The sequence below is a fragment of the Micropterus dolomieu genome, linkage group LG06 (assembly GCF_021292245.1).
Source record: "Micropterus dolomieu isolate WLL.071019.BEF.003 ecotype Adirondacks linkage group LG06, ASM2129224v1, whole genome shotgun sequence".
NCBI classification, from domain to species: domain Eukaryota; kingdom Metazoa; phylum Chordata; class Actinopteri; order Centrarchiformes; family Centrarchidae; genus Micropterus; species Micropterus dolomieu.
The window spans coordinates 25,239,387-25,261,764 of NC_060155.1; the positions used below are offsets into that span (position 1 = coordinate 25,239,387).

Here is a 22,378-nt window from a genome sequence, read left to right on the forward strand (position 1 = left end):
TTGGTAATAGGAATATTGATCAATATTCACTGGATTTATTAATATTTCAATGTTATGGGCACTTAATGTTATTTGTAACATGGCTGTATGGACATTAATAGTGTTTTGAAGAAAACTCCCAATAAAAGTCAACATGTAAACAGTAAATCTGGCCAAAATATGGACATTCACCTGGGTATATTTAAAAAAAACAAAAAAAAACCAACAGTATAATAATGATGGTTTTGAAATGTATATTTTATACTAGGCGAGGATGAAAATATATTTTCTTTTATTACATCTCCATGCAGGCCTACTCTGTAATGGCAAACATTCCTTAGCTTCTGATCTATCAAAGGAGACCAGAATTATGCATCTCGGCCTAATGGTTGAGGAGTTATTTCTGATTGACTTTAGGTATGTTATTTTAGGCGTTTTTTTCTTAAGAGGTTAAGGTTGAGAGAGGTGCCTAAACTATGGGTTGAATGGCTTGCTTTTATTTTGAAAAGACAAACAGGAAGAGCCGTTGCCATTGCTTCATCACGGGCACCTTAACAACCTTGACTTCAGAGAGAGGAGTGGGAGAGTTTTCCAGTATCCAGCAGAGAAGCGACTCTGGCAGCCGTGGCGGCCGCCTCTCACCCTCCCACGTCCCGCTTAAAGTAACCGGCACGGCACCGCTGATGCGCACTGCCGCCATCACTCCCCGTCCCCTCACACCTCCGCCGAAAGCTGCTCTCCTCCCTGTCAACTCACCTCGCATCTGAAAACAACCCGCGCACTCTGGACTTCATAATAAGCCACGGAGCAGTACTTTTACCTTCCGTTTCTGAATGACGGGCGGTCGGTTCGACTTTGACGATGGTGGCACCTACTGCGGCGGCTGGGAGGATGGAAAAGCCCACGGCCAGGGTGTGTGCACCGGACCCAAGGGCCAGGGCGAGTACTCGGGCTCCTGGTCCAACGGTTTCGAGGTGGTCGGCGTGTACACCTGGCCCAGCGGGAACGTGTACCAGGGCTACTGGGCGCAAGGGAAACGCCACGGACTCGGCGTAGAAATGAAGGGGAGGTGGACTTACCGGGGGGAGTGGACGCACGGGTTCAAGGGCCGTTACGGAGTCCGACAGAGCCTGAACACACCTGCGAGGTACGAGGGCACCTGGACTAACGGACTGCAGGACGGATATGGCGTGGAGACGTACGGTGATGGAGGTGAGATGAGGGGGGCAGGGTGCGTGGATGCTGATGCGAGTAAATCATTTTCAATGTTGGAACATATTAATATGCCTATTTTTAGAAAATACAGCAAAAACGCTGTGCACGTGCACACGTGAACACCCACACGGACACACAAAGTGGGAACATTTGAGTTAGCTGCAGACCAAATGATTCATAGTATGTGAAACCAGTGATTTTATTTCGGGAAGTTGACTTTTTATCATACTGTGCTTTAGTTGTGTTTGTTTGTTTTGTTGGTGCCATGAGGAGGGATGCACCATTGTGGCGTCTCAGTTAACACTGATCTGCATATGTTTGTCAGATTTGTTCCAAAATTGGGTTAAGGGGTGGAGTGGGGTGGTGGGTGTCAACATAAGCTTATGGCTTGTGTAACAAAGTTTAAATCATGTTATATATGGAACTCCAAAATGTTCAGTATTAAATAAATGAAACAGATAAAATTAGATAAATAATCACATGAATAAACTGTGTAAAATACATAAATTGACCAACAGTTTGTGAAATTATTGAAGAAACTATTAAAACTCATTTTCATAATAACTGAATTTTAGTGGTTAATATTTCTGTTTCTTTATTTTCATCTTATTTCAGAATGCCTCTTTTCTGTTTTTATTTCAACAAGAATTATTTCTAGATATCTTGTTTCATGTAATATTTCATAATGCTACTTTTCATGACAGTGGTGTTGTCAATGCCACCCTCTCACCTTTCTCACCAGCCAAACATTTACTGCACTCTCTTAAAGGACTAGGGCTGCATGGTTTGGAGAAAAAGGTCATACTGCGATTATTGTTAACAATATTGCAATTCGATTATAATGGAACAAATGGTCGCCTACTATATGTCTACTTGCTTAATTATCAAGGAAAATGCACAAAATACTGACATTTTTATGTAATCCCACACCAACCAAATCTCTCAAAGCGATCCAAAATCCAGCATGCATGCAACGGCTCGGTCAGTGTCTTAAAAGAGGTTAAACTCTAATCGGGTTACCAGGGAGTATTGGGCACCAACAAGTAGGTCCTCATCCACGAAGTCTGCGATGTTTCTGGAAATAGGGAAAGTGACATTATGAAAACAAAGTGGCATTAAGACATAAAAGCAGGCTTTTGAAAAGGGCATTTTGAAATAAAAATGTCTAGAATGAAATAGAAATGATATCCGATAAAACTTTCAAAGAAGGATGAAATAACATTTTATAAATAAATAAAAAACTGAGTTTAAATAATTATTTCACAAAATATTTTATTAATATGTTTTCCACAAAAGTGATTGATTCAACTGTGATGTTTCATAATTATTATTTTATATAATATTCAACACTTTGGAGCTCCATACGTTTTGAACATACTTGTTTGATTGTTGATAAAGAGATAATTATTTATACACATCATTGCTCTTATGGTCAACAGACTGTCGTAGCTTCTAGCAGGATGGCACAATGTTAGCTTGTATCTGCAGTAGAGCTGGACAGCAAATCAGATTGATCAATTAACCAACATTATATAGGACTTACCGCCAAGTATAAACTTGTATTGTAATTTCTAATCTGTTAATGATCTGAATCCCATATAATCTAACTGAGAATAGGTAACAATAAATGGCAATTACACAAGAGGTTCAACCTATTAATCTGCCCTGAGTCCAGTCCAGAATCTGTAATTTGCCAGCACTAACATATCAAAAGTGAACCAACACATTTGATGAATGTTTAGTGAGATGATTAAAATGGATAAACTGAGGGACACCAACAGGTGCTCAGCCATGTTCTGGAAGTAAAGGGAATAAACAGTGTTCAGTTTCCCATGTAGTCATGCTTTGTCACATTAACTCAGGGTTTGTAGTAATATCACGGATTAAAAAATGAGCTTCTTTTACACAGCTTTTGTCAATTCTGAGAAATAAAAATTACCAACAAAAGAGGCTGTCCAGTTGCATCATGGGAAGTGTAGGATCCAGCATTTTTGGAACTTGAGCCGTAGGAACTAAAAGATGAGATCTCTTTGTCTCTTTTAGTCCCCCAACTTTCAGAAGTGCAATACTAAATTGCTGGAGCAGACTTATTACAAAAACTAAGCAAACTAATGCATGAAGCGCTGTAATACAAGAACGACAATTAGAACTTCATGTTTACTTTCGCTTCTTATTCTGTATTTTTAACAAATTCTACTTCATAACTTTTACTCAACTAAAAACCTGTGCTCTTACTCCCGTGTATTACTTTAATGTGTTCCTCCTCCTGTAGTTGTAAAAGGTTTATGGAACTACTTTTACCCACTACTGGTTATATGAAACCATTTCTGATTCCCAGCCAAGGGGCCCCTCTCTCTCCTACTCCCTCTATCTTTAGCTCTGTGCTGCACCTTGATGTGGCAGGAATTAATCCATCTTACTTTGTTAAGTTGTTATTATCCAATGCATTAGGATTTTGCCAATAGGACTTTGTAAGACTGCACTGATCATTGGTTCAACTGCTCGTTTAAGCAGTGCTAATGTCATATTAGGCTGTAGAGCTTAGATTATGTATTTGCCTAATGTGTTTAGTACAGTAGGTTACAGCCAGTTCAGTGACCCTTTTCACTTAACAAGTGTGGGTGCATTGTTAACATACCTATGTCAAGTGTACAGTTTGAGTTTTAACTCCTAAAACCCGTATTAAACTAAGTAAAGGTGGGGGACAAGAACTGAACCAAATTACCTGAGTTATAATGGCTGATATGGTGAATTCAGCATAATTTATATTTCAAAACATTAAATCCATCAGTTCAGCAACAGTGCCATCTCTTAATTCCACCGCTGCAGCTCTGACTTTAACAGAAATATTGTTCCCAGGCACTGTTAAATTTAGTTCTCGTTTGCCTTTCATTCTGTCTCTGTTAAGCTGCTGAAACTCAAACACTTCCTGCAGCGATTTGACAATGAAAGTCTTCCATGGAAATAAGGCGTTATGCCCCCTGAACCTGCTGGATTTAATTCTGAAACAGATGGAGGATGTGTTGAGTTTGCAGCAACAGTAAAAGAAAATAGAGCAGGTAAATGAATGCAGCATATAATGTTATTACAATATGTGCCCCATGATTCTGATTTAATTCTGTGATATTAAACGTGTTGTAAAGTACTATTGGTAGGATATTTTTTTCAGGAATCAGTCATAAACTGACTGACTGATGACTGAAGTAAGTGCTGTGACAACAGAGATGATACAGCATGAAACAAAGTGCTTTGAGTCTGAGCCTTTTTAACACACAAGCTGTAGCATGTCCGATCTGTTTCATATTTCAAATAACAAACAGCCATAAACTGGCTGAATAGACTGAACTGCCAGAACATCTAAATGTAGTAAATGAAAGGCACACTTCTGCATCAATATCTTTAGATCAGTGATATTGGTGCCAGTGCATCATACTGCAACATAATATACAGTAATGTGATGTAAAGAGTGATGTAGAGAGAGTACAGATAGTCATATTTGTCATATTTCCTTATGACTGTATTAGAAAGGACCCCTCGTGGTTGTGTTGATGCACAATTTATGAAATAAAAGATTTTATTGACCGAGCCTATCGTAAAGCTCAGACTTTTGTCTGTGCGTTACAACACAGCAAAAGGCATTTTTGGCAGTTCGCTAGGCTAAACACAAAGCACACCTAGTCTGTTGCAGGCCAGAGTTTGGCCTTTGTCGTGGCTCAAAAGCAGATAGCCATTAAAAGTTTGGTCTCAACTTGAACCGGAGCATCTACAGATTAATTCCATACCCGATATGTTTGGTTTACTAAAGTTTGGCACAATACGAGATGAATAAATTCTCATTTTTGTTATCTTCTGTAAGGAAGCTGGGAGGGACAGTTAAGGGAGATTAAATTTCTTTGTTTGGGAGGGAAGAGGCTGTTGAGGAGGGGTTTTATTTTGTGTAGTGTGTTACAGCAACATCTTCAATATAAATAGGAATGTTTAAATTCAGAAGTTTGGGCTTATTTTCCGTTTCCTTATTAAGTTTATATAGTTAGGCGAACACAGGATGCTCAGTTACAATACCAGTTCTCTATTCTATGCATCTTAAAGAAAACTGAGACTTTACTTTTCAGGAACAGAGGATTAGGGGGAGAAAGAAAGCCTGGGAAAACACGTACAAATCCTTACAAATGAACATAATACTCCAGTTTTGCACAGGAATAACTAAACAACAAGGACAACTGCTGTATTTATTACAAATCATTTAAAGCCCCATGTATTACTAATCCTATCCAAACTGGTCTAAAGTGAATTATGAACCTCCGTCTTTATTGTCTACTTGTGGGGAAGGTTCATGGAAAGTAAACATGCCAGCCAACACTGTGCATTACTATTTTTACCAAGGACTCCACTAAATGAATGAATAAGATCCAAATTGCAGATTCTCTCTATGTGTAAAGTGAATTTCCCAGACAGGGTCTGGCTTTACTTTGACAGATCTGTGAGTCATTTGAGAAACTTCTGGAATATAGCTTGGCCACTGAGTCTTTTTTCTTCTTAGATTTTTCCAGAGGCTAGGCCAGTGTCTTCAGTCTGCCCCTGTGGAGAAGGCTTATTCCACATAGCAAGATAGCTACTAGGAGTTATGTTTGGACAGCCAACAGACTTCCCAGTGTCTCAAGTTACTTCTATCTTTTAAAATAGCACATGCTCACATTCTCTAGCTGAAGCCATCAGGACCATAGTCTGAGCTCTTCTAACCAGGCCACAAAGCTAACTATTTTATCACCTAACAACTTTTTTATGTCCAAGCTGTCAAAATACTGTTCAGACTCAAGTACACTCTACAAATGTACAGGTGTTGGGCTCTGGGGTGTTGTCTTGTTAGAAGGTGATTTCGTTTCAGTACAGTTTCCTAAGATCGTAAATATGGAAATACATGGAAATACAATGTAGATGCCCATTTATTTAACAGCAAAAGCTCAAGTATATGATCACCTTACTAGGCCTGTCACAATTATTCCCTTTCTCTATCGCTTATTGTTTCTAAATGTAGCAGTTCAGCATAGTTGATGAAGTTCCATGATACTTCATATAGATAGGTAATTTTTTTGTTGTTGTAAGTTGCTTTGGATAAAAGCATCAGCTACATAAATTTATTGTTATCTTTTTAATCTGTTCAGTGACTTCAGTAATCTATAAAGGCTACTGTTGCAACAATCAACAAATTTGAGGTACTTGTACTTTACTTGAGTATTTTCTTTTCATGCCACTTTCTACTTTTACTCCACTATCTCAGAGGGAGATATTGTACTTTTTACTTAACTACAGCTTGACAGCTTCAGTTACTTAACAAAGTAAGATTTTTACATGCAGAACATATGAATACTTAATCAAATATGTTTTGTTGTAAATTAAACTACCCAACATTTTACATTTAACATTTTATCTACAACTGACACGATTATTAGACTGATAGTGAAATTAAATGCCAACTACTTTGCTGGTTTAAGACCTTTTTTTTTGTAAAAACATTTAATGCTTCCACCTTCACAAATGTGAAGATTCCTTTAAATTGTTTAATTTATTTGTTATCACTTTGAGCTTTGAACTGTCGGTTAGGCAAAACAGGCATGTGAAGGTGTCACATTGGGCTCTGGGTTATTGTGACGGCATTGCACAATTACAACTGTAAAATCCTGCTTTTACATTAATGCATGATTAATAATAATAATAATAATCTTATATAATAATAGAACAGTCACAGGACATTTTTCTTTCTGCATTGAGTACTTTTAATACTTTAAGAGCATTTTCCTGATTATACTTGCATACATTTACTTTAGTAACATTTACTAACAGAGTATTTTCACAGTGCAGTATTAGTACTTTTACTTTATTAAATGATCCGAATACTTCACCACTGCTTATCCATCCCTCTCTGTCAGATTGTTTTATTTCTGTATTTATTTTACAGTTCACTAACTGTCTGTTGGATCTCCCTCCCTCTGTTCTTGCTGTAGGTACGTACCAGGGTCAGTGGACTGGTGGGATGCGTCATGGCTACGGCGTACGTCAAAGTGTTCCATACGGTATGGCCTCTGTCATCCGCTCACCTCTACGAACCTCACTGGCTTCCCTCCGCAGCGAGCAGAGTAATGGTACAGTACTGCGTGATAGCCTGTCTGACAGCCCTGCTGGCACACGCGGTGGCTTTGTACTCAACTTCCACTCAGACGGAGAAGGTTCAGAGAAGAAGAAGGGTCTCTTTCGCCGTGGCTCCCTCTTCGGTAGTCTTCAGCGACTGCGCAAATCTGACTCGCGCTCGTCGATTTCAAGTAAACGCAGCTCAGCACACAGTGACACCACCATGAGCCGCATCAGTTCAAGTGACGCCAACTCCACCATCAGTTTTGGAGACGGAGACCAGGGCGATGACTACCTGCCTCTGGAGGACAACGTGGATGCCACCACCACCGAGTCCTACATGGGCGAGTGGAAGAACGACAAGCGCAGCGGCTTTGGTGTCTCAGAGCGCTCTAACGGCATGAAGTACGAAGGCGAGTGGTTGAACAATAAGCGCCATGGCTACGGCTGTACCATCTTTCCTGATGGCACCAAGGAAGAAGGCAAGTACAAGAACAACGTGCTAGCCCGGGGCATCAGGAAGCAGCTGATCCCGTTGAAGAACGCCAAGACCAAACAGAAGGTGGATCGAGCCATTGAGGGAGCAGTTAGAGCAGCTGCCATTGCCAGAACCAAAGTGGAAATTGCCATCTCCAGGTAAAATGTTTTGTGTAAAGTAATCTCAGAAAGACTCAATTAAATCACCTTTAAATGCATCATCTGTAAACAATACTTTTTCTGCCTTTGTATTGGATAGGGTGTTGTAGAGAGCTTACAGAAGGTGAGGCATTAGAGTAATCGGGGATGACATGCCGCGGTTTTACAGCCTGGTAAAAATGCCAGCAGCGTGACGAGGCGCTGAGCGTACTTTCCGTGCTGAGCGCAGAGCATTTTTTTTCCCAGTCGCAAGTACTCTACTCTGTTGACATTTTGACATCCAGTAAAGTTCATCCAGTTTCGGCAGGCAAAAAGCGTTTTGGTGGACACGGGCCACTCCGGTAGACTGGTTACTAAAGTGAGGACTGTTCTTTTAAAGAGGTCATATTGTTGTTTTTGGCTTTTTCCCTTTTCTTTATTCTGTTATATACATATATACTTATTTGTGCATATAATAGCATAGTAAAGCTATGGCTCAGGAGTTAGAGCGGGTTGCCCCTTAGTCGGCGGTTCAATCCCCAGGCTGCAAGTCTTTGGGCAAGATACTGAACACTTCCACCAGTAGTGTAAAAGCGCTTTGAGTGGATAGAAAAGACTAGTAAGGCGCTATACAGATACGGAGCGTTTGCATTAAAGTCCAAAGTTCACCCTACTGCTCCTGAACTCCCTGAAAAAAACTCTGTTGTAGTTCAGCCTTTACTTCCGTAGCCTATCTGCATCACTATGTAACACACGGCATAATGCTCGCCTAGAAGGTAGTGTCAACACTGGTGGAGAAACACACTGAGCTGCAGCACACACAGTGACAAGATGTTCGCCTGTTGCCTCCCCTCACATTACTTATGAAAGATAAATTAGTTACAAATTAAGAATTTACCACTCTGAAACATCCTGCTCCAGTCAAGTTCGCGACTGGTTCGCATTGTTCTGCCTTTGTTTCGGGATCAAATACAGCTGGACCAAAGCTGTGATTGCCGGCTTTGTTTTGGATCACACTACCTGTCTTGTCAGAGTCAGGACCTGACCTTGTTTGCTTCTGATTGGCTAGTAGTCCTTACCTAGGTACTGCGCATGAGAAGTAAGATGCTCTGAAGCTAAAATGGGGCAGTCAACACACAGGGTGAAAAGAGGTGCTGCAGCAAAGTCCAGTATGACAATACCACAGGTTTACATGATATGTGGGGCTGTACTAAGTTAGTAAAACTTACAAAATGGTTCAGACTAAACTATAATAATAATAATAATAATAATAAAAACATAGATAAAAAATAAATAAATAATTTAAAGTGCTTCAAGAATTTTTGCACCACAAGGGCCAGTTATATGGAGGATGGGGGATGCAGTACAGATAGAGCACCACTGATTACATATTGACAAGAAAACGGAGGACATCACTATATATTATAGAGAAATCAGCTTCTACAGTGTTCAATCACAACACAGAACAGAGTTGTCTGCTTCACTGAATTTTGAAAGAATGTTCACTGATTGTACACCTGTGTCCTAATGCCACAGTTCAATAGTTCAGAGCTCAGATGAATGACAAAAAAAACGGTGCAGTCAGTCACTGTCAGGTTGGGATGAGCAGAGAGGAGAGCAAACACGGCAGGCTAAAGTTAGTTTATCGTCAGTTGGACACACACATTTTCTCTATTAATGCTCAACAATGGAGCTGAAACTATTAGTATCAGTCAATCGACACATATTAATCTGCTTTGATAAATTCCCTCTTCTTGTTTCTCCAGACACTGTTTCCATGCTGAGCTGCACTGAAGAGACGGTAACACTAAGAGGGCATTTTATATTAAAATGACCTGGATGATTCCCATTTGATTTGATTAGCTGTATTGAAGTCTCATATAAACTCCAGATAAACTTTAAAATCCATTTTTGTACAGAGCAACTGTGGATTTTGTCCCCTGTCACTGACATTGGAAGCAGATTAGGAAGAAATCTTTTAAGGTCCTTCATGGACAGGAGTAATGATTACAAGTGTAATGGAAGTCAGCAAGGTTGTGCAGTGAGTACACCTCACTCCCTGACACCTTAAGAGATGCACTGGCGACCAGCGCGAGTGCCCATGGGCTTTAGCGTCCTCGTCAGCGTGTCCGCCTCCCGGTTCAAGTCAGGATCGTGCAGAACAACTTGGGGCTGGTTACACAAGCAAACCCTCTTTCAACACCTGACTATTGGGGCAGCACGGTAACTAACAGCAAGAAGGTCACGGGTTTAAACCCCGATCTAACGATGATTTTAGCATGCAAAGCTTCTACAGATTATTTCATAGATGCATCGTTCAAGAAGTACTTTTGCTTGGCGGCGGCGGATTTCAGTTAAATGCTAAAGTTACTATTACTGTTACCTTATTGGTGGTCCGCTGGCTGCTTTCGGCACTGGGCGCAGTCGTGCTGTTACCATTGGCGACATAAGTTTCGTTTTACGGTGGACAGACTGTAACATTACAGAGTTGTTGTTTTCTTTTAGCTTGAAATAATCCCATACTTTGGACACTTTCTTCTTTGTCCCTCGCTATTTTCTCTCTCTTCCTCCACTTTGCAAACAGTGCCATCATAATCACGTCGTTTTCATACAGCCTAAGCGTGACATTAATAAATATCCGTGCAAAACAGTGTGCTATATAGTTATATGGATTAAACGAATGCAAAGACTTTGCGTCGATGCTTTTTAGTAATCGATTTAATCGATGAATCGTTTCAGCCCTAAAACATGTTAGGTTCTCCAGTCATTGCCATTGACCAGTGACACTGGCTCAGATCAGGTCGGGCGCTGCACAGCGGCTGCCCACTGCTCCATTGAGGATTGGGTTAAATTCAGAGAATGAATTTCGCAACATGTATGGGTATGTGACAAATAAGAATACCTTACCATTGTTTTATGGCAGACTGGGAAAATCATGAGCCTATCTTTTAAACTTGAAGCTTCAAGGAGAAAGAGCAGAGGGGCTGTATCACGCAGATAAAGACCTCTTATTAACAGCTAGTATCTTAAATTGATCACACGATGATTCAGGATCTGTTTGATTCAACCCTGCAGGTTTCGGTCATGACAACTGCTGTTAGGTCATCATGCACAGAGCTCTGCTGCGCTGTTCAGGGGGCAGGCACTGTGTCACCTAAGACTGTCCACAAAAATAGTGCTGCAAGAATAAGAGTACAGCAGAAGGCACACATCAGTGGCTTCAGACAGTCCTCATGAGTCTGCAGAAGACATTGTGCTCAGACGGACATAAGAAGTCTGTCCTGATCCTTTAATGTCTGTATAATGTATACCAGAGGGTTTTTAGAGTGGGAGGCCGGCCTCCCCAGGGGGGCTCTGGGGAGGCTCGGTGAACAGAAGTGAAAATATATTAGACTTTAGTTATTAGTTATGAAGAAGAGATCACATAGAATAGCCTAAATGTTAACCTAAATTGGTTAAAGAGAAAGTTCAGAGACACCAACTAATAATTTACTTTTTAATGTATTTGGTGTAGTGTGAAGTGTCAAACAGCAATATTAGACTGTCTTGGCTCAATTGTTGAGTGTCGATGGGATCAAATAACATAATCATGATCCCATAGGCATCCAGGAACTGAGCGAAACTAAGTAAAGTAAACTTGGTGTGGGGGGGTTAGAGCCTTTTTCCTTTTTTTGTCTTAGGGGAGGCTCACAGTCTCAGACTTTAAAACGCCTGATGTTAACTTATAACAGTGGTTTCTTTGGTTATTGTGTGTTACTGAACAGCCAGACTGCATGAGCACAGGAGGCGCATGTGTACCTCCCTGCACGCATGCTTAAATACATACAGACATGACTGCATGCTTAGACCCGGACTAACCCAGAGCTAAGAGCTGGTGGTACCCTGTAGGAAATTAGAGATGCAGTCATCGAAGGTTGCAGTACAGCCGTAGCTGATGAATGATGGTCAGAGCTCAGGAACGTGTGGAAGGGTTTCAGCTTGCGTCACTTTTCCCGTCATCTGGGCGAAAGACGGTGAGGGATTGAACGAGAGAGACAGAGGTCAAGGGAGTAGGTGATTCGGCTGGAGGGAGAGAGAGAAGCAAGTAGGAACATTCTTGGCCAGATTGCTAGTTTGTGTGTGTGTGTCCGCCAGAAGTAGTGCTTGTCTAAATAAGGCCAGGGAGGAGGCCGCTTATCAACAGCTGACAGGAATACTGTCTCACACTGCCCCCCCCCCCCCCCCCCCCCCCCCCCCACACACACACACACACACACACACACAGTCAGCCAGTATTCTCCTTGGTCAGTGTGCAAGAACCGTCAGACTGTGTTGTTGAAATGGCTGACCTTTGCACTGGTGCTTCACTGGTTTTGTTTCTGTTGTGGCTCTGTGTCGATTGTTTATTGATTTCACTACCATGGCCAATAATAAAACATAACATTAAAAGACTAAGTTAGTGTTAATCAGTTGCAGATTGCTGCTTGCCTGCTTGTTTGTAACCATTCAGACAGTTTTGTGAAGCACGTGTTTTTTGTTGTAAACTGTGCTCAGTTTCAAATCTTGCTGAATGAAATTGGTCTGTGTTTAGAAAATACAGAAGCCACAGCTTTAAGCCATGACTGAAACAATTATGCTAGGACCACAAGTATGCCAAATGATAAATCTCCTTGTTTTATGTTATTAGTTATTATTTGTACAGCAGTGGATTGTGGAGCATTAATCATCAGAGCCTCAAAATGGGTTGCGGGAGAAAAACGGCTACAGTTTGGTCAGCAGTTAAAGATGTCACTTCTTTCAATTCAAGTGATTACCATACCCAGTGGAGGGGGTGGAACAATGTATCTAGGAGTTGCTGCAGTATCTGCAGTGTACAACAACAACCATCAGGTGGCACGTGTTTCAGATGCAATCTCTTCCATTTTCACAATCTTTCCCGAGTAGTCTACAACCAGACCAGCCATATAAAGGCTTATGTATATAATTATTATCATTTTCTCTGACGTGCTCATTCATACTGTAGCCCAACGTCCCTATCCATGAGTAAAATATCATGGATAGGGAAATCTGATATTAATAATAATTAATATCAGATTTGCAGTAAATATATTGAAGTAATAAGCTTGATACACTATATGAATAAACACACTCTAAAATTCAACCAATTTAATAATAATCTGGATCAAGCCACCAAGTTCTTAAAGAACTCCAGCACAGAGAGAGGAACAAAGAAATATTAACATATTATATAAACGCAGCAGTTTGGCAGGTCTGGACTACTGTAAGGTAGTCATGGCGACCATGGAGAAACACCGTGAAAGTGTGTCCAAGAAGCATCCCAGCGTCAAGCAGCACAGATGACCCGGGCAGGAATATAGACACAGAAACGGCAGAGAATTTTCAAAATAAAATACCCGGTACAGACTTCCAATCGTATATCAACAATAAACACAGTTAAATCAGACAAAAAAGAAACAATTTAACTACGTAGTCTACTTAATCATAGTAGAAGCAAAAAAAGCAAGCACAAATCAACAAAATCTAAACATGATGGCAAAATCCGGCAGGCAAAACGCTCTTATTCTGAAATGCTCCCTTTAGTAGTTGGTAAATGCACCCGTCAAGACGAGGAACGAAAGTGATCCAGAGCTTTGAAGAATGTAGTAGAAGCACAAAAAGGACATATTAAAAACAAGTCATTAACGTGGGGCAGGCTACACGCTGCGCTGCTGAAATGCTTCTGAGAGGCTTCCTGTGGAAGTTGACGCCGTAAATAACCCGCTGCGCACACACAGCTTACATCCGTCCCTCAGAATTCCCATGATGCATGAGGGTGAAGGGAGTTTTGTTAAAGTGTGCCAATAAGTTTGCCATTTGTTTGAAATACAAATGTTACTTTATGATTTATGTTTAATAAAATGTGTCTCCTTAGAATTAGTGTTTATGTTTGTAAGTGTCATTCTTGTGGTTGTTTACCATTGAAACCATGAGTGAAGAGACTGTTTCATTTGATAAGAGCTGCTGAAGTCTCTTGGTACAGCGCGGCGTTATGTACTGCTGTTGTTCGTCCATGTTCTTAACACTGAACTGTAGTGATGGCAAGTTCGAGTCTTTTGACGGACTCGTTCATCCAAATGTAATCTTTTTTTGAGTCATTTCGTGCATTTCGTTCATTTGAACTAGGCTGGTTATTGCGGCGCTGCAGCCCTCTAGTGGGCAATTAAAGAACAGCCCCGTTCTCAAACACGGCAGGCTGCCTGGCTTACTTTAATTGACAAAGTATAATGCACAAATTCACGTCTTAATTACTGTACATCATCATTATATAAACCCCCTGGGCCCACAACCAAATTCAAACCATGTAAAAACCACAGAAATATGTTGTCAATATGTAATCACCACTACTCCGCCTAAATCCTTCCATTTTCACAATCTTTCCCGAGTAGTCTACAACCAGACCAGCCATATAAAGGCTTATGTATATAATTATTATCATTATCTCTGACGTGCTCATTCATACTGTAGCCCAACGTCCCTATCCATGAGTAAAATATCATGGATAGGGAAATCTGATATTAATAATAATTAATATCAGATTTGCAGTAAATATATTGAAGTAATAAGCTTGATACACTATATGAATAAACACACTCTAAAATTCAACCAATTTAATAATAATCTGGATCAAGCCACCAAGTTCTTAAAGAACTCCAGCACAGAGAGAGGAACAAAGAAATATTAACATATTATATAAACGCAGCAGTTTGGCAGGTCTGGACGCAGAATGGGCCACATCAGGTACGGATTCTGCAGACAGAGAAACAAACATGAGCACATCGCTCTCAAACACTGCAGGTTGTTTACCAGTCACGAGCTGTGAAACAACAGCACGGCTCTGTTGGTAAATAAAAGGGAAAAGTTACATTGTGTTCTCTGGCAGACCTGGATCAGCTGTTTACAGGGCTAAAGCTAACATTGCTATGTGGTTGTGTTTTAATGACCGGGTCTGTTTGTTTTGGAGAGGAGACGACCTCGGAGGTAATTTGGCTCCCGGTAGAACCCGGTCAGGGCTCTGAAGTGGACCCAGAACAACATCACTGCGCTGTAATAATGTTATGCTTTATAAAATGTCACATGATTAACAAAATAGCTATATAATATCAGTCCAGTGACTGCTACCTGACTTTTGACCTGCCTCTCATTCTCCGGCGCTGGCAGTCATTCAGCCTGCCGAGTGAACGACGAAGACTGAGGAGGACCCATGTGAGCTCTGAACGAGTCGTTCATTCCTGCTCCACAGTAGGTGTCACGTGACAAATGAACGACTCAAACAGACCCACAGTTGAGAGTCGTGAACTAATCAATTCTGTTTCCCGTGCTGACGGAGCCCAGGCAGATGCCATGTGATGAGTGAACGTAAGAGTCCAAGATCCTTCACGCACACGTGAAAATGAACGAATCACTCACTGAGACAACCCGTTCCTCCTGAGTCATAGACACGATTAGGTCTTATAAACGAAAAGTTCTTTGACGTTAACGTTAACAGTCCCAGTTAAACTTTTGGGAACAAAAATTACATGAGTTTGATATCTATATTCAATCCAAACATTAATCTTTGAAATTAGTGGGAGAAATATTTACACTTTATGGTTGTTGGAGTCACCTGAGGCCAAGTCTGAATGACATTCCTTATGGAAAGCAAGAAACCCTTTTCATATACTGTATAACCATGACATTAATGTCTTTCAAAATACTCCTGATTTTGTGTGCCCTTGTTTGAGTAAGCTGCTTCGTCCAGTGCAGTTTTTGCAAATGATTACAAATATATGTATAAAATACAAACTGCATGCCTAAAGTATATTTCTAATATGTTAAATGTACATTAAAGGTCAAAAACATGGCCAGAGCTCTTCATGAGGAAACTAAAGCCAATTACAGCAAACTGTATGCCTACATGTCTCTCATACACTACATGATCACATCCACCACCATCTATTTACTAAATAATAGTATGTCATAAAATAATCTCAATGCATTAACCATCACCAGAATTTAGCAATTAAATATTCAAGGGTTTTATAAAGTATAATAACTATAATTTGTAATAATTTCAGCAACATTTTCAACAGCTTTTGCACTGGCTAGCGTTAGGGGAGACAGCAGCAGGAAGAGGGCCATTAAAGCAAACAACTGTACATTTTCTTTTACATCTACAGTATTAAAATATATTTACTACATCCCAGTAGGATCTCTATTTAGCACAATGACCTGCAATATCACTTGTGGTCGATGTAATTGTTGCAGGCCTCTCTGTTGAGTTTGGTGCCTGCCCCAGTCAGTAGTCTAATTAGTGTTGACATGAGGTGGCTTCCTGACTGTGTTGAACATTGCAGGACTATTACAGGTGAAAAATTTCTTACCATGAAACTTCCACAGAGCTTATTCCAAGTGGCCGAGAAAAACAATATTTGTGTGTCAAGGAGAACTGTTAAATTCAGGAGGCAGTATCACAGCTGCAGCTGGGTTAGATAGACAGACAGACCGATATGTTACCTACACATTTGTGTAACAAGTGTTACAACAGGTTTATTTTATCCCAATCCGAATCATATATCTGACACACTGAAATAACAGCTGTAGCCTGACACACTAGCTACGGAGAGAAGACTTATTAATCTGCTGGAGTTGTTGGATCTACAGAAACACTGACGGTTGTTGCACTAAATCAGACAACTACTACTTGATAAAGTAGACAGACTCAGTGTAAGCTCCAGTGGTAACAGATCTGTTATCTATCCTCTCTTATTAGCAAAGAGCAGCAACTTACAAAACATTCACATACTAGCAGCTTCTCATTTTTAGCCCGCACCGACGGTTAAAATGACAAACGATGCCTGCTGCAGCTGATATAGCTATTTAATATTGAATAACATAAATATGACCGTAGTTTTATTTCAGAATTTGTTTATGAGGTCAAAGAAGCATTACTCTTTAACTTTACAACCGCAGGTGTTTTTGTAGTTCTAAGAAATCCAGCAAAGTGATACGTCCTCTCTCTAGTAGGGGTGGGAGAAAAAATTGATACAGCATAGTATCGTGATATTTGCCATGGCAATACTGTATCGATACACGGATGCCAACTATCGATATTTTATTATATAAATTGCAGATGGGAGTTTTTTTGGTACTAGAAGCATAAAATCTATTGCTTTTTTAGTCCACTAGAAAACTTAACAGGACCATATAGAGGACTGAAAAAGTGATATGAACAAATTGAGAAATGTATCTTTTTAGATAAACAGATGTTGACAAAGTTTGACTTTAGGAACCTAATTGGAAGTTGGAAAAAGGTAATAAATTGCAAGATATCTCAATATATTTAAAATCGCAATAAAATCGAATCGCAACATAAATATCGTGATAAATCATGTATCGTGGGGCCTCTGGTGATTCCCACCCCTACTCTCTAGTGCATCAGTCAAATTAAATTTAAAAAAGAGAAAAAGTCAGCTTTGTATTCGCAGCTGCTTGAAAAGCCTCATTGCTGTGAGTGCACAATAATGATTGAAGATGAGTGTATCTCTGTCCCTGCTGGGCAGTCACTGGATACTGTTTAGGGAGATTTTAATGATCTGAAACTAAAAACACAAAATTTATGCCCTTGGTGTCATGTGTTGTAAGTGTCCATGCTGTTCCCAGAGGAAAGAGGGGAAGAGACAGAGTGTTGCCACTGTGTTGCATAATCCTGTCAGTAATGGATATAGCCTTTGGTCAGGTTCAGGTCTCAGATTTGGCAGCACCTGCTGGTCAGTCAGGTCTTCAAGATGGCGGTAATGGCACTTCCTGTGTCTCAGATTTAGGCCCGTGCAGGACTCTATTCTTCACTGTCACGATTTCTGTATGTGGATAAAATTGGGATGGTTGACTGTGAGAAAATTCATTCTGAACCATTCTGTGCTTCTCAGTGTGATTTCACAACTGGAACAAATGAGGGAGGGTCCAGGGCCGGCAGAGTCGCCAGCCAGTTTCAATAATTCCCCTAGTGCTGCAACTAATGGTTATTTTTCTACCGATTATTTTCTCGAGTAATAAATTAATCGTCGTCGGAAAACAGTCAAACTTTAATAAGTGTGAAAATAAGTGTCTCAGTTTTCCACCAAAATTGCCCACATTCTGTTTTTTTTATTTACTTTTGTCCAGTTTATGCGCAGTTGTTATAAATTATTTTAGATGTTACAATATGGTGTTTCTTTTTTGTAGAATTAAGTTCTAGCATATTATATCTTCCTTTTTAAAGATTAAAATCTACTGTGTAACATGTGGATGAACTATTATGATATTAATAGTCTCATTATATTTCATAAATCTCTGCTCATTTTTGTAAAAGACATTATCAAATTAGCCTTATGTAGCTAAATGGGGGCACCTACGCTGTGTGAGCATGTTAGTTACCTCCTAGCTAAACTCACAGAGTCTCTGTATTATATTTGTGTATTTTCCCAGGACATCCCATGCCCGGGCCAAAGCAGAGGCTGCAGACCAGGCTGCGCAGTCAGCCAGTCAGGATTCAGATATTGCCAGAGCTATGGCCAGAGAGCTGTCCCCGAGCTTCCATCAGCCAGGTACTGTAGCAGCAGCAACAGTAGAGCAGAACACTGTAAACTAGAAAAGAATAATGTGAATCAAACGTTGTAACCCTGGTTTTATTTGTAGAATATAGAAACTGTCCTGTGTGTTTTCTGTTTTTGAAAGCTGTACAGTACTTTACATTTACTCATTTTAGCTGACGCTTTTATCCAAAGCAACTTAGAATTGCTATATCTGTCAGAGGCCGCACACCTCTGGATCAACTAAGGGTTAAGTGTCTTGCTCAGGGACACATTGGTGTCTCACAGTGGATTCGAACCCGTGTCTGTCACACCAAAGGCATGTGTCTTATCCACTATTCTACGACCACCCCCACAGTACTAGCATCCATTCTGCATCTCAGGGGTCAACCTGTTTAAATTTAATATCAAGAATTAGGGCTGGACGATATGGCCAAAAATGTTATCACGATAAAAAGTTTCATATCTTTCGATATCGATAATTATCACGATAAGTGTCAAATCTATTTCTTTTGAGTTTAAAGGCTGATTTTTGCTACTGAGGGAAAGTTGAAGAAACCTGATGGTTAGTTGTGGTTTAAACTTGTCTTTATGGTCAACACTTGATGCCAAACAGTGGATCACTTCACAAATCTGAGGTAGAACATTCAAAACAATTATGATAAAATCTTTTTCACCACTATGCTTGAGTAAAATTAAGTAAAAGCTTTTTTTCAGTCCTTTTTCCTCAACAAAATAACCATCTTTAAGTCCTAATTCATGTATGACTCAAGTGAATAAAATCAAACATTTATTGCGATAATTATTGTTATTGTTTTATTGTCCAGCCCTATCAAGAATATTGCTTTAACATCAACCAGTACATCACAGGAGGAAGTAGTGATGTAAATAATAATAATACTGCCAAACATACAGTAAACTGCAGCCTGTGAATCGTAGCATCTGAAAGGAGGGGCACATTTAAACTTCCATACAACTTGCTGATCTCAAGTTATTTGTATGGAAGCAGAGCTCACAGTCATGATCACGAGTTGATTATCTCAGGATAAAAGTTGCTTCTTGTGATTACGGGTTAATTATCTCGTTATCTCAGTTAAACAACAGGTTGATTTCTCTAGATAACAGGGTAAATGTGTCATTCTCAGTAATAATTAGTCATTTAGCTGAAGCTTTTATCCAGAGCGACTTACAATTGCTCTATATATATATATATATATATATATATATATATATATATATATATATATATATTGAACCCAGGTCTCCTACACCAAAGATATGTGTCTTATCCACTGTCCCATCGCCAACCCTCTCTTTTGGAGTCTTGTTATCTTAAGAAAACACAGCAGTGAATCAGAGAAATAAAATGTTATTTTCTGACTGTTTCACTCTGACACTGTGTTACGTTCTAAAGCACAAATAAACACGGCCACAACTCCACACAACCAAGTTTGAAAGAGTCACATTGCCAGATTTTGTGTGAATGCAGCCTGGCCTCTGCTCTGCGTGTGTGGCCTGGATCTCTTTATACATCCATAGTCCATGTCCACACTTAGATTTAGCGCTGTGCCAGGCTGGAGGAGGGCCGCAGCGATTCGTTCTTAAATGACAGCTGGCAGCAGAGGAGAGAGCAGATTTAAAGTGTAAAAGTGACTGGATGATTGGCTGTGCTGATCATGGTAAAACCTGATTGGTAAACTAAGGGGAAATGCCCATAGCCTGCTGTTAGAGGGCAGGATGAGAGAGAGAATTTGAGAGAGAGAGAGAGAGAGAGAGAGAGCTGTGAAATAGTGACGCATAAAGATTGTCTTCCTGGTTGAACTTTTGCTGAGCTTCTTTCTGCGTTTAGAAGTGACATAAATCAGATTTTTTTTTCTCATAACTCAGATCAGATTTTTTTAATAACAGTGTGAACAGCCCAAGTCACGTGGAATCTGATCTTTTCCAGTTTGTACCTTGGCCACTTTCATACCTGGTCCAAATCAGATACAGGTCAGATTTTTTTAAATGTGACCTCAGTCTGGACATTAAGATCTGGAGTCATGCGACTCTGACGTCCCTTTAAAGCGACCGTAACTAAAAATGTAGCTCTCAGTCTTCTCATCCTCATCATCATTTGCTCACAAATTCTCTTTCTTCCACCTGAAATCAACCTAAAAATAAAACCGGACAATAACGTCTGTAGCTTTTTCGACAACTCTCATTTGAAAAGCCTTGTTCTTTTTACTGAATCACTTAACTTTTCTCCCTAACATGCAGAGAGAAACCAGTTCCCACTTCTTTGGTGACCAAGTAGTTTCACAAACATTAAAGTGTCAGTATACTCTAGCACCCTTTTTTCAAGTATGGTCCATTTCCCTAATAAATCTAACTTGAAACAGATATTTACTGCACTTGATGTATCACACAGACTGACCACTATGTCAGGAATCAGGGAAAATCAGATGTAAATTCTGCAGCACTGTTTCACCTGACACACACAGAAAGGGTGAGAGATCATTACAGTTACTTTAGTGGAGCTCTTTACTAATCACTACAACATAAGAAAATAATAATAATAATCCTTATTTGTAGAGCACTTTTCAAAAACAAGTTACAAAGTGCTTTAACAAGTGTAAAGAATAATACAAAAGAAAAGCCACTAATGGAAATTTTATTTCCCACAGTTGCCTCTGGTTTACTTTTCCAGACTTTCAATGTTACACAGCAGGTCCAGCCCAGAGGCCACAGCAGGCAGTAGTGTGATAAGAGCCATCAGTGATTGCATGGTTCCTGTCACTGGAAGGAGCAGTGTATGCTTATTCAAATCCACCAATCGGGCCACAGTGTGTGACAGACCCATCTGTGATACATCCCACATGGCTCACCTCACGGACGCTGTCACTTGAAAGGAGCAAGGTGGACTTAAAGAGTGGTGAGGTTCATGGTTGATGGTTCTCATCTATGACGTCACTGCAGTCCAGAAGACGTGGCTGAGCAAGTAGAGACAAAGCCACCAACTTGGCCATCCAGTGACAAGTGAGGTCTGAAGAGATTGAAGACAATCTGAAAGCAAGTCCAATGACCCAGTGTTCTGCCTGCAGTATTCCTAATGCTGACTAAGTTAGAAGGCCAGGGATGATGAAATAACGATCTTTAAGTCTGTACAGAGTGTGCACTATATCATACTGACGTGATGAGCAGGTGATTGACTCATACAGTGACTGGAGAAAACAGAGCAGAATATCAGTGGATCTACTAATTTTAAAATGTTGGAATAATATTTTTGCAAATTAGTATTGTAAGTAGCAATAAATATAATGGGGTTTTTTAGACAAATTTTTCTTTTGTTTTGTTTGTTTATTTATTTAAAAGGGACAGTGCACATTAATGAACATAAGGACTAAGTCCAAAATGTAAATGAGCCAGATTTAACTGAACAGACTAAGGCTTTCACACCTGCAACGTTTAGTTTGGTTGAATTGCACTCAAGTTCATTTTCCCCCTTGGTGCGGTTCATTTGGGCAGGTGTGAATGCAGCCATCGAACTCGGGTGCGCACCAAAAGCGGACCGAGACCTCCTTGAACACGTGGTCTGTGTATACTTTCAAACGAACTCTGGTGTGTTTCGTTTCACTTGTGAAACGAACCAGTCACAGGATTTTATGATAACAGATGTGTGATCTCAGCATTATTTCAAAAGCTAAACTAATTATAAAATCCATCTGCTGTGTTCAGCGATCTTATAGTTGATCTGTGTAAGCCATGTGTAGGCTATGTTTATGCAAATCATTTAGTAACCATGTATAGGATAATTAACCACATGTTTTCCTTGATTAATAGGTGAAAAGCTGTTAGAAAAGGGGCCAGTACTCTTT

The 22,378-nt window shown here is 40.0% G+C and overlaps 1 protein-coding gene across 1 annotated transcript in view; it reads left to right on the top strand.

Moving 5' to 3' along the window:
- Positions 1-519: 519 nt before the first annotated feature.
- LOC123972271 (junctophilin-1-like) overlaps positions 520-22,378 on the top strand; it is a 28,105-nt gene continuing 6,246 nt past the window's right edge. The window contains exons 1-3 of the mRNA XM_046051645.1: positions 520-1,191; positions 7,197-7,956; positions 18,418-18,536. Of these exons, the coding sequence (XP_045907601.1) occupies positions 813-1,191; positions 7,197-7,956; positions 18,418-18,536 (1,258 nt within the window). The 5' untranslated portion in view covers positions 520-812. The remainder of the gene's footprint in view (positions 1,192-7,196; positions 7,957-18,417; positions 18,537-22,378) is intronic.